At 42.3% G+C, this 13,279-nt stretch overlaps 1 protein-coding gene across 2 annotated transcripts in view; it reads left to right on the plus strand.

Annotated features, from left to right (window-relative positions):
- Positions 1-1,945: 1,945 nt before the first annotated feature.
- The window catches only part of UBE2Q2 (ubiquitin conjugating enzyme E2 Q2), a 52,950-nt gene continuing 41,616 nt past the window's right edge, over positions 1,946-13,279 (plus strand). The window contains exons 1-2 of one of the 2 annotated variants that reach the window (XM_072950929.1): positions 6,888-6,911; positions 11,024-11,047. In XM_072950929.1, the coding sequence (XP_072807030.1) occupies positions 6,903-6,911; positions 11,024-11,047 (33 nt within the window). In that variant the 5' untranslated portion in view covers positions 6,888-6,902. Of the gene's footprint in view, positions 2,438-6,887; positions 6,912-11,023; positions 11,048-13,279 lie in introns of those variants that run through there. The other variant, XM_072950928.1, reaches the window with a different exon arrangement.

Raw genomic sequence — 13,279 nt, forward strand, 5'->3', positions numbered from 1 at the left:
ACACTTCTGAGATATTACTAGTAAAAGTGTTTGCAATTTGTAAGGCTCTTTATTTTTTCATACCAATTTAGAGGTAACAAAATAAAGTTTAGATAGATGAAACAATTTGTTCATGGAATTTTATTTCTCAGAGTCATACCAAGTTCTGAACAGATTTTTCCTCTATCTCAAATCCTTGTCTGTGCCTGCCATGTCTGTTAGGGTCCCAAGAGTACCGGGGACTGAAGGAAAAAGAAAGCAGCAAGCCACACTCGTGCTTAACCCAACAATGATACCAGTATAGTATTCTAGTTATTTCTGGCTCAGAGCTCCGGACTGGAACCCCTTCTTCTCCCAGTCCCAATTCACAGCGGTACCTCTAGTGCCAGGGCCAGGAATCTCCATAAATGTAACACTTTATATGGGGAGGTATTTTCCTGGGAAGATGGATCATAGCTTTTATTAGATTCTAAAAGGGGTCTGCAGCTCCCCTCTCCCTGGACAGGCTAAGAAACAATATGATACAATATTGCAGAAGCAAATGAAAATAAGAACGTTTAAAATGTTCCACATTTTAGTGGACTTCATACCTCCCTGTGTTGTTCTGTATTTTAAATTTTGTTATCTAAGGGACCAGTAGACCAGGGACCACCTATAGATCATGAGACAGGAGACATTTAGGCACCAGGGAGGGCTAGGTACCTCCAGTCAAGACCAGTGTAAAAGGAAAATGCAGAGGTCTTCGTTGGAAAGTTACTAAGACTTTCAAAATGGCCACCGCAGAGCATTAAACCAAGCACAAGGCCCTTCTAAGCCAGGAGCCCTATGCAACTATAGGTTGCACAGACATGAAACTGGTCCTGCCTCTAGTACATATCACTAAACACACTATTAATTACTGCCCAATTATGTTATATTCCTTTGGACTGCCATGCAGTCCTCCAACCATTTTGGAAGCACCTAGAATGTGCCAGGTATTGTGTTATGTGCTGAGGATTCCAGAGAGGAGCATTCATTCAGTAACACTAGGTGTCTACAATACGAAAGGTTTTGTTCCAGGTCCTGGGAATATGGCTCTGGATAAGACATTCAAGTTGGGCAGGAACACTGAATAAACAGGAAAGATATCAGATAGTGAGTGATAGGTGCTGACATAGGATGATGTGATACAGGGTGACTGGGTGGCTATATTTTTAGATTAGGTGGTCAGGGAGGCCCTTTTCTAGATGACATTTGAGGTAATACTTTACTGAAAATAGGCCATGGGAGGTGGAGAAGGTTATCTCAAGCTTGGGAAACAGCAAAAAAGCTCAAGGCAGTAAAGAGAAAATGAATGCCAGAGTGAACAGAGGCACTGGATATGAGGAAGGATGAAACTGTGGGAGACGGGAGGGAGCAGCCGGCAGGGGCCAAATTACCATCTTGGGTGAAAGGTTAGAGAGCAAAGGAGGGAGCAGAGTCGGGCGAGAAGGTCCTGGCAGGAACTGAGGCTAGAGAAGTGGTGTCTAGGTGACTAGGATGAGAGTAGTGGAGACGAAGCTAGGTGGGCCGAAGTGGGTCCAGAAAGCAGCCCGCAGCCTCCCACCAGGGCGGGGGTTGGGTCAGGTGAGTGGGTGGCCCGCTCCGAGCCTCGCAAAGCACCGCCCCCAGGGGCCGGCGCGCGTCCGCTGCCCCGCCGACGTGGCCGGCGCGAGAGGCCGCGCACGTGTCTGGTCCCAGGCTGGGGGCGGGGGCGCGCGGGGGTCTCCGGCTCTTCCCGGTGATCCGGGCCGGTGAGCCAGCTGGCCCGAGCTAGGCGTCCGCGGGCGTTAGAAGCCGAGCAGATGGGCCGGGCGGAAGGGGGCTGGGTCATGGCGAGGAGGGGGCGGCCGGGCGCGCACGCGCTAGCCGCGTGCACGCGCCGGAACGGGGCCGCGCGGGGCGCGTCGGGGCGGGGAGGGGTGGGGGCGGGGTGGGGGCAGCCCTTTCCCAGGCGGTAGCGGGGGCGGCGTCGCTGTTGCCCTTTTAAGCCGCGGGGCCGCCGCCTCCTGCCGGTGGAGTCAGTTACAAAGGGAGCAGTCGCCCAGGCCGCCACACAGCCGCCCGCTGAGGCCTCGGCGCCCCTCGCCATTTTCCAGACCCGATCCGACGCGGGCCGCGGCGGCGGCGGCGGCGGCGGCGGGGAGAGGCGGAGCCGCGAAGCGCGGCCCGGGCCGGCCCCGCGGGGCGGTCGCGGCCGTGACGGCGGCTCCGGGCCGGGCTCCCCTTCCGCACCCCTCCCGCCGGAGATGAGGGGAAGATGTCCGTGTCAGGGCTCAAGGCCGAGCTGAAGTTCCTGGCGTCCATCTTCGACAAGAACCACGAGCGATTCCGCATCGTCAGCTGGAAGCTGGACGAGCTGCACTGCCAGTTCTTGGTGCCGCCGCCGGGCAGCCCGCACTCGCCGCCGCCGCCGCTCACACTCCACTGCAACATCACGGTGAGGCGCCTGGCCGCAGCCCCGCAGGGTCGGGCCGGGGCGGAAAGCGGCGCCCCGAGCGCCGGGACAAAGGGGAGCCTGCCCGGGAGAGGCCCCCTCGGACCCCCGGGCCGAGCGGGGCGGGGCGGGCCCGCCCCTTTCCCGGTGAGGGGCCCGGCCCAGGCCCCGCCGGGACCGCGCGCGGCTCGGGGGGGAGGAGGCGGACGGCGCGTTTCTCCGGCTCTCCCCGCGGGGCTGGGTTTGGGGCTGCTGGCCCCTCGCGGCCCCCGTCGCCGCGCCCTGAGGTGGGAGACCGCGGCCGGAGGAGCCCTCGCGGGGTCGCCATGGCCGCCCACAGCCAGGGGCCTGCCCGGGGGCCGCGGCGGTTCGGCCCCGGCTGTCGTGCGAACCCCGGCGGGGCAGGCGAAAGGCCCTCAAGTTTGAATCCCTCATTCTTCAGTTAGGTTTCCCCGGTCCCACTTATTCCCCCAGTTTTTTTTTTTTAAGTTTGTGTTTAAGGAAGAACTGACATTGAAAACAGACGCATTTGAGGGGGAAAAAGTTTAGAATGCAGCCTCCGGCGCTGTTTGAATTACCCCCCTTTCCTGCCGGTCTGGCTCGGCGCTAACGCGTTTCCGAAGGCGCCTTGGACCTTGGAGGCGGCAGGTGCTCCGGGGTATGTTTATGCAGCCCCTCCTGTGTATAACCGTCCAAATTAGGGGCAGGCCAAAGGAGATACGTGCCCAAGTTCGCGGCCCATAGAGATCATCTTATGTCATAAAGCCGAAAAGACCCTTAAAAGCTCACTCTTTCACTTCATCTGACAGCTCGTGAGAAACCAGATGCTTCGTAAAATAGTTAACGTGTTCAATCAGTTTCTTCATAAAAGTGTACGATGGGGCCGTTCGTTGTGAAATTGACTTAGGGTATTGGGCCAAACTGCGGAGTATAGCCCTTATTAAAGCAGGAGGCAAGGTGGTGGTTTCACGTTCCTCTAAATGTGGCTAAAACCAAGTCTGGCGTCTTTAACTCCCTTTGGTTAAGTCAGTAAGTACTTAAATGCCTACAGCGTACCCGCAGTCTGCAAAGGCCTCGAAGTTACGATAATTAACATTAAAATAGTTTTTCAGAATTCTAGGTAGTGTATATTAAAAAAAACGGTAAAGTGCAGTGCTGAGGTGAGATTTCATGTATTGAGCATGGCAGTTCTGGTCTAGGCGCTGGTTTTGCAAAACTGGGTAGAGCATTACCTGCTTTCGGAACTCTCAGTCTTCTTGGGGAAGAGTTTTATACAACAAAGTGCGACCAGGTTTTCTATTGTATCGTTACGAAAGCCAAAGAGAGTAATTAACTTTGACTTTGGCGGTGGGAGGGGCGAAGGCCTTGAGAGGCTGATTTTGGAGCTGGGCTTTCCCAGGTGGAAGGGAGCGAAGGGACAAAGGAAACTATCCAAAAAAGACCCCAACGGTTGAGAAAACGTAGTTTGCTCCGGGGTAGAGAAGTTAATGGTAAACAGGAAGTAGTAGTGAGCATGAAGTCGGTGATAATAAGGGACTGGTCTGAATGGTGATTACTCTGGTAGAAGCTGAGGTATAGCCAGGAAAAGGTAGGTAGGGGTGGTTTGACTGACAGACTGAGGTTGTAGGCTTGTGGGGAACCCCTGAGTTATTCAGGTGAGTGGGAAAATGTGTTTGCCATCCAGGACTAGGAGTGATACTCTGCAGTGAGTGGCATTAGGAAATGTGTGTGTGGTTTTGGTTATCCCAATGGGGGTGGGATGGTAGTGCTGCTGTGCTGGCATTTGGTGCCACGGTACAGGGATGCCAGATGTCTTGAGATGTTTAGGCAGTCTGCCACAACAAAGATTTATACCACTTCCAATGCTAGCAGTGCCCCATTGAGAACCATATTGGAGGCTGATGGAGTCCGCTGCACACGAAGATAGTGAGTGAGTGATGACCTGGATTAGGGAATGGAGCAGTAACTGAATTAGAGACACCTGGGGAAAGGAGCCTGGAGGGGGGACTAATATAGTGGTACCACTAATACAAACTATTGCAATTCAGATGTTAGTGAATTGTAACAGACATTATCAGAAGATACTGAAGATGCTCAGTGGATATGAATGTGTGTTAACTTTATTATGGAGAAATATCAAACTTATTCAGAAATTGAGTAGCGTGGAGTACCTCCATGTACCCAGCCTAAACAATGAAGTTTTGGCCAATCTTATTTCATCATCTACACCCCACCTCGGAATATTTTGAAGTAGATTCCAGACATATCACCTCATCTGTAAATATTTCGGTGTGCGTCTCTAAAAGATAAAGACTCTTTAAGCATGGCTGAGTGTTTTGATAAAATCTACATGGTTTGCTCTTGATACCATTTTCTTAGAGGGGAAAGAGCAAGGGAAAAATGGAGTTGGATTTCAAATGCCAGGACCTGTCTACTCTGTGATTTGCCGTTCTCTAAAAAGTTTTAGCGCTTAAAAAAAAAGAAAAGAAAAAAATAATGTTTGATCTATTTTTAACTTTTCCTTGTGTCCCCAAATATTTATTGAGCTCTTCTGTATGCCAGGCCCTGACTTCTCCATGCTTACCAAAAAGCATCCCTAGGCAGTTTCTGTAATGTTTGAATGAACGGTACCTCACTAGTGGTCTCCCTACATGCATGCACGCCAATTTCTGAATAATCCTCTCAGGATATTGTGCCCCCCTTTTCTTTCAGGCTTCTGCATCAGCAGTTTCTCCCATGTGGAATGTGCCCCTTACACCACTCCTATCTGTCTTGACATGTCTGACCATCCCCAAGGCTCTTCCAGTCATTCGCTGTTTATGCTGATAGCTATTTCCCTTCCTGCCTTCTGTGGCCCCTACTGTTTACTGCTTTGGTTATATTTTCTTATGTTCTGTTATCATAGTTTTGGGTTTGTCTTTTTTTAAGTCCTTTTTTTTATTTTATGGTGACATGGAAGAATATTCTGTAGTTATGCTTTTCCTCTGCCACTTAGTAAACGCTCAGTAAATATTTGTACTTTTGACTGTATAGTCACCATTCTAGCTATGTTCTGTTTGAACAAAAATCTTATATAAGTTAACTGCCAAGAGTTGGTCAAAAGGGCAGAGAAAACATCAAGAAAGTGTCATTGATAGTGCATAAATGTTTAAAAGGCTTCTTAGGGCTCAATAGGAAATTTGCAATTTGACTTCATGTGGAAGAGTTTTGAGAAGTAAAAGACAAAACAAAACATAGATGTTTTGATGTTTTACTCTTTAGGCCAAGGGAATGGAGCTAAATTTTTTTATTTTATAAATTTGTCCTCATTGTAAATATGAAGGGAAAAGAGTCCCATTTTCACCTTCAAGGAGTCTTTTTTTAATTTGTTTTCTGTGAACTCATGATATGAAAGGTTGTTATGCAAACTTAATATTCTTTTTCCATTTTCAGTAAATAGTTCTAATTGCCAGTTAGTGCTAATATTCAGTTATGTTATGATCACACGTAAAAGGAAAGCACCTTGTTTTAATAACCTCTGGCTTTCTTTTAGTCCTTTTGAAATATTTAGCGTAACTTGATGACTCCATTACTCCTTTGATGGACTTCATGGCATCTAGGAACTCTTGGTAGGGAATCACTGTTTTAGAGTGAAATCCCCCCCCCCCAGGAAATAAATTAGCTGCTAAATAAAACTTCATAGTAATTTATTATTTGTGTAGCATAAATCATTACTCTTTTCTGTATGAGTGGCTATTTGCCAGGATATTTGTGGTAGAATTTTTGTTTGTTTAACTAATTAAATTCCTATTCATCATTGCCAAAGAGCTGCTACCACCCCCACCCCAACAGCAAGATACTGAATTTAAAATGTTACAGCCCTGAGTTTAGGAGAAAAAGAGTTAGTTTCTACTTAGTAGTTGGGACCTTAAGCACATTACTTGTTTTACTGAGCTTTTCTATAAAGTAGATAATACTTTTTGCCCCACATGAGAACATATATATGAAAGCTCTTTAGCAATAATGATGTTCTCTAAGGTATAAAAGTGATGGTATTATTAGTGGTTGCATAACACTTTATTTTGAAAATGCTTTTTAATAGCTTTTCATGGGAAATAAACCAATGCTGTTAATTTCTTAGTTTTTCATGTTTCTAGTCTTTGATAAAAAGTAGCTCAGACAAGGTTATACGATGGAAATAATGAACAGAACTGACGAAAGAGCCCAAGACCTTTTCTTCGGTCTATTCTCCAAGGACAGATTACTTTTCCAAATTGAACTCCTGGAGAATCTTTTGGAAGTATCAGAACTGTCATGTTAAGCACCTAAGTGGTACTTTCAGTCCAGAAGAATCATTGTTTCTATTCAGTTGACCAATTTATAACACAGAGTCAAACGCCTAGTCCTTATATATCCTCCTTAATCCCGGTTTTTATGCCTTTCCTTCAAAGGAGCAGATCTATGAAGAGGAGACTTAGGTTTCCAATTTATGAATGGTGTATCCTTTAGTAAATTGATTTTTTATTGTTAAACTTCCTTAGACCTGGAAATGGGTAGTATTTGATAAATGTCAGCTAGTTGAGGGGTGGGGAATTGAATTGAGTCTCTACCAAATGTAAAGCATTGCTGGAGAGCCAGAGTGCTGAAGCAGAGGTCCCTCTTTCCTAGGCCACTGAAATAGTGTTCAGAAAGACTAAGCAAACTCAGAACCAAGGAAACCAGTGGTTTCTGCTGATAGGTGTTTTGAATCCTCTTCAGCATTTCCGTTTTCTCTGACTCAGTTTTGATTAGCTGTAATTTGCTACTCAGATCACATGGGTGTGTATGCATTTTTCATTTACCAAATGTTAGTGTTTTTACTCTGCTTCTGTGGGCTCTGGTTGTCTTAGATGCTTGGTTGTAGTTGCTTACTTGTAAAATGATTAGCAGAGAGCAATTTCTTTTTCTTTCTCTTTTTCCTTCCTTCCTTCCTCCCTCCCTCTTTCCTTTCCTCCTTTCCTCCTTCCTTCCTATGTTGTCAGATCATTTAGAATTCTATTAAGGTACCATGTGGTAATTCTGTCAGCTTATTTCATCTTCCACCCTACATTTATTGAATAGCAAAGTGTGAAAATAAGTGTCCTGTAACTGTTCTCTAGAAGAATTACAACTGTTTTATCTCCAAACCTTCAACAAGAAGTATATGCATCAATTTTCAAAAAAAATGATGAAATCCTTGGAGATGGCTGTGTCCTATCAATTGGAAAAACACCAGAAACTGAGCGTTCTGGCAGGCAGTGTTGCTGGCTGGTGCTTGTTAGAAAGCCACACATTGGTCTCATAGTGGATTTATGCAGAAAATAGGCACAGAAAGTTATTTCTGAATAAGACAGAAATTCCTTAAGCAGTGACAAGCAGAGAGGCTGGTTTGATTAACCTTGAGTTATGTTGCCTCAGATCAGGACAACACAGCACAACATTTTATGGTGGCAGTGGTGGTGAACTTGTTTGAATAACCTTTATAGTGGTGGTCATAGACAACTTCATCCTTCAAGCCTTAAAAATCACTATAAAACTAATAATAGAATTGAGGAAAAACAAAGGTCCTGAGTAATTAGTTGCTTAGATAATTGTCTAAAGTTTTCATAACTGTGTTAGAAGCACATAAACATTTAATGTAAGGAAGCTGCTTGAACTTATACTGGGATTTTTGAGCACCATCCAGTAGTTAAAAACTGCATATCATGAGTCATTTTGAAGACAGATAGGAAGGAAACTATCTTTTCAAGATAGGTACAAAGCTTAATTGTTAACCTTTTTAAAAATTAAAAAGCTTGACGTGTATGAGAAGTTGAAAGTATTAATGCTTAGTTTTAAATATTGCTCATATTTATAGATGCCTTTCGGAGTATATGGACAGTCTTTTAAATATGACACTGAAGAAGCCTTGACTGTGATGTAGAGTTTGTGCTGAAGATTGTTTCCAGAGATGGTGGCAGTGGATGTTTTATAATGTAGAATACAAGATATCCTTATTTAAGAAATCTAAAAACCAGATAAGCAACACTAGAAAAAAAATCACCTATAATTCTACTACTTAGAAGACAGCCAGTGTCAAAATTCTGTTACGTATCTTGTCATCTGGTCATCTTTTTTTCTCCTATGTTTACATAGACTCCCTCTCCCTTAAAAAAAAAATCAGATTATTTTGTGAACTTTTTTTTTCAATAATATTGTAGACCTTTGTCATAAGTTATTCCTCTACAGTGGCTTCAGTTACCATGTGCTGTCCTGTTGTATGGCTAGAGCACTGAGTCAGTCATGTCTTCTAGTATGGGATATGTAGGTGGTTTCTGATTTTTTCTCTTTTAAACAGTGCTCTGAACATTAATAGCTAGAGCTAAATCCTTGTGCATTTAGCTAATGTCCTTTGAAATTTTCCTAAAAGTGATAGCTTTCCATTCTTAGTGATAAATCGGTTTCTGGAGATGTTGTAACAAATTATATTGTATAGGAATTTTTTTCTTCTTCCCAGTTGCAGCTTTTACTGTCAGACTGGTAAAAATGTTAGCAAGTGTAAAGTGAAATGGGCATTGTCACAGTCATGACAGAAAGTGTAAAGATCTATGACTCCCTAGAAAAGTTTGGCTTCTTTTAACCCTCCGTTTCAGCAAGATAAATGCTGGCTACCCCTGGTTGGCCAACATTGTCCTGTGATGCTAGATCTTCAACAAAGAGCTGTAGCCCCAAAGAAGACCCAGGTTTGCCTGGTTTAGCTCATCTGACAGCTAACCATGGGGAGTAGGATGGGCTGGTAGAAACCTGTGCTGGGTTTTGGGTCAGGGAAGTAGGTAGGAAGATGGGAAGGAGATGGGAAAACTAGCCTCAGTGGAACCACATTAATACAGAATGATGAAAGGATATTTCTTATAAGGAATTCTAAGAGTGAGAGGGAAAAACGTTGGGGCTTGGGGTTGGGGGGGGCAGGCAGCAATTCTCGAAGGTTTTGGAGTTAAGACTCTTTTTTACGCTATTAAAAATCTACCGAGGACCCATGGAGCTTTTGTTTATGTAGGTTATCTATCAGTATTTATCACTAGAAATTAAATATTTAAAATACTGATTTATTAAGATAAACTCATTACATGTTAATGTAAATATTTTTATGGAAAAAAGACCATATTTTTTTAAAAGACCATTTTTTTTTTAAAGACCATATTTTCTAAACCAAAAACTTTTCAGTGAGAATAGTGGAACAATTTTCCTTTTTTTTTTTTTGTGAGTCTTTGATGTCTGGTCTGTCATTTGCTTCTGCATTCAATCTGTTGTGATATGTTGTTCTGGTTGAAATAATAGGAAGAAAATCCAGCCTCACACAGATATTTGGTTGGAAAAAAGGAGGATTATTTTAATAGCCATTTTAGGTAATTGTGGATATTCTTTTTGGATGCTCTACCAAAACTTGGTCTTTCTTGAACTTTAAATGGATCTTTAACCCTTGCATGATATTGTAAATCATGCATTGGTCTTTTGGACAATTTTCTAGATGTTCGTTATATAACATGAAAAACATTATATTCATTAATATCACCATCAACCTCATCAGAATACTCTTAGGAAGCCATTAGACTCACAGTGATGGATAAAGGTTTTGTGCAATTCTAATTTTTGCTTGAAAGCTTGAATTTTATTATTGGCAATAAATACTGTCCTTTGTTTTCCTTGAAATGACAGGCTCTCATTCTTTCTTGAGAAAATGTTTATCAGAAACCCAAGTTGGAATAACCATTGTTTTGGTCAGTCATTCTTTCAAGTAGTAGGTTCAGCTCACAACTCAGTCACACAAGTGCATTTTCTCAAGTGTTCTGTAGAAGTGCTCATGTGTGCTTCCTGTTTCATCACTTGCAACATTAGAAAGACATAGGATTGAGATTTAGTAAAATAACTGCTTCATCACAGACATTCTTAAGTGAAACGCCTTTTTCTTTTAAATACCTTAAATGCATGGTGGTGAATACCATGACTTCAAGTATAGTTTGGTATCACTGCCTTTATCTTTGCTAAGGTATCCGCAGTTTTACCCACTATTGGATTTGCACCACTGGTGCAAATGTCAATATGAAAAAGGCAATTAACTTTTTAGTATTTTGTAGAAATAGTTTGGAGCTAGATGTCCAAGAGCCCTGCTTTGAGAGCTGATGACACAGTGCTCAGACCTACTGTATATCCTATTTTATGTACAGAATTAGAAAACATGGCATAGGTAATAACTGATCTCAGTAATTTTGAAGAGGGGGTTATTTATTTATTTACTTTTTTTTTCTTTTTAAGAGGAGGTACTGGGGATTGAACCCAGGACCTTGTTCATGCCAAGCATGCATTCCACCACTTTGAGCTATACCCTCCCCCTGATCTCAGTAATTTTTTTCCCAGTTCGCATAACACGGTTTTGAGGGTTTTAGTCCAGGGCAACAGTTCACATATTTTATTTTGCTTATGCAGAAGTTTACTAGACAAACGCTAATCTACATAGTGAAGCTCAAAATTTAGTTGTTTTTTTAAGGCTATAGAAAATGCAAATCTAAAACATTAAAAATGGTTTAAATAGTATGCTCCTAAACTAGACTGAAGACTGGGAAGAAAACGCAATACTCAGTAAGTAATTCTCTTTAAGAATAGGATTAATTTTGGTTTTGCTTTTTTTTGATGGGGCTAGGTAATTAGATTTATTTACTTATTTATTCTTAGAGGAGGTACTGGGGATTGAACCCAGAACTTAATATGTGCTAAGCACGCACTCTACCACGTGAGCTATACCTTACCCCCAAGAGTAGGATTAATTTTGAAGACAGTCTTCTTTTTAACCTTAAAGAGGTTTGAGACACAGTAAGTTTGAGGAATGAGAACATAAAAATAAACCATTAGTGAATGGATATGATGTCTTATTTCAATACAGTTTTTTTCTTTAAAGAACATTTGGTAAAATGCTTTAAAAATACTGTTTCTGTGGCTTCAGCTATATTATAATTGCCATTATAGTTCTGAAAGCAGTGCTTCTTTAAAACTGTTTCTGCATTATTCTTTTCCTATGACTAGAACCTAATTGCAGCTAATACTACTAATAATGGCTTTTCCCAGTTTATAATAGAAAACAGTACAAATGAACAGAGTAAATGTCTGTTAGTAGGTGAAAACATGTAATGCCTAGTTTGTTAACTTTTTAAAATCAACACATAATTGTGCTTTTAAAAATATGTATGTGGTAATAGCATTTCTTGGTTGTACTGCTTGTGTGATGGAATAAAATGTTGGAATTTTATGGTGTTTGAATTAGTTATCTATTGCTCTGTAAAATTTCAGCAGCTTAAAACAACAAGTATTATCTCACAGTTTCCATACGTAAGGAATCTGTGCCTGGCTTACCTGGGTTCCGTGGCTCAAGGTCTCTGACGAGGCAGACAAGGTGTTAGCTGATGCTGCAGACATCCCAAGGCTGAACAGGGGAGAACCCGCCTCCAGGCTCATTCATGCCGTTGTTGGTGGGGTTCATCTCTTCACAGGCTGTTGGTCAGAGGCCTTTCTCAGTCCCTTACCATGTTGATTTGGGCCTCTCTGTAGGGAGCTGGCTTCCATCAGGGGGAGTAAATGAAAGAAAAGAGCAGGAGAGGGTGAGGAAGACAACTTTTCTTCTGTTTGTAACCTAATTTGAGAGGTGATATCCATTACTTTTGCTGTGTTCTGTTTGTTAGAAGCGAGTCATTAGGTCTAGGGAGGGAATTACACAAGGGGGTAAATACCAGGAGGTTAGGATCATTGGGACCATTTTAGAGCAGTCCTGTTACAGTGTTGAAGAGCATCGTTGACATCTGTGAGCTGGAGCACACAGGCAGTAGCTTCACAAGGAGAATACACCTGTCTCAGAACCCGCTCCATTGCCAACGAGAGCTGAATGTAGCCCTAAGATAGCTAAGTCGCTGTTCTGCCTTCTAGCACCCGCTATGTTTAAGAAGTAATCTTAACCTCATTTAAGAAATCTGTCCTTTAGAAACTACGTTCCTTCTTGCAATCTAAGAAGAGAGGGAAAATTATTAGGAAAAAGGCAGAATTAATTGGGATTGATTTTAGGGGCCAATTTTTGAATGGAGAAAAAATCTCAAAGTAACTTCTGTAATTACACTACTCAGAGAGCAAGCAGTATAGTGAGTAGAAGATTTAAAAAATCATTTTTAGCATTTGTAAGGATTTAAAAATGTGCCTAGATGTGTACTCCTTTGCTTTATTTTAAAAATTCAGAATTAGATCTCATCTAGGTAAAGCTTTCAAATGTAGCTTTATTCTATTAAAAGGTAAAAGGAGTATGGTTTAAATCTGTAAACTGTACTTCAAGGTTGGGATGCTTTTGTTTTTGCTTTTTGAGGAATTTATTATGATTCCAGATTTTTTGTTTGTTTTTTTGAGGGAGAGGTCATTAGGTTAACTTACTTACTTACTTATTTAATGAAGGTACTGGCGATTGAACCCAGGACCTCGTGCATGCTAGGCACACCCTCTACCACTGAACTATACCCTTCCGCCCTTGATTCTAGATTTTAAAGCCCTTAAAAAATGTTTAAGCTGAAGAATCCAGTCCATGATAGATCTTTCTTTGTAAATGAAGGAAGCCTATCTTCCTTGGTGCTTGAATACATTTTTTTTCCTGCTTTTGATAAAGCATAACTTTTGCAGTATATTCTCTTCTGTCTGTTTTAAATCATACTGCTTACTGGGTAAAGTTCTTTTTTTTTGTTTTTGTTTTAGAGTCATGAATTCTATAATACGGTGCAAGCAAGATTATACCATAAAACAGTATTTTGGTTAAAAAATCCATAAGTAATTTTGTTTCTCACA

This window comes from Vicugna pacos, chromosome 27, assembly GCF_048564905.1.
Source record: "Vicugna pacos chromosome 27, VicPac4, whole genome shotgun sequence".
Classification (NCBI taxonomy): Eukaryota; Metazoa; Chordata; class Mammalia; order Artiodactyla; family Camelidae; genus Vicugna; species Vicugna pacos.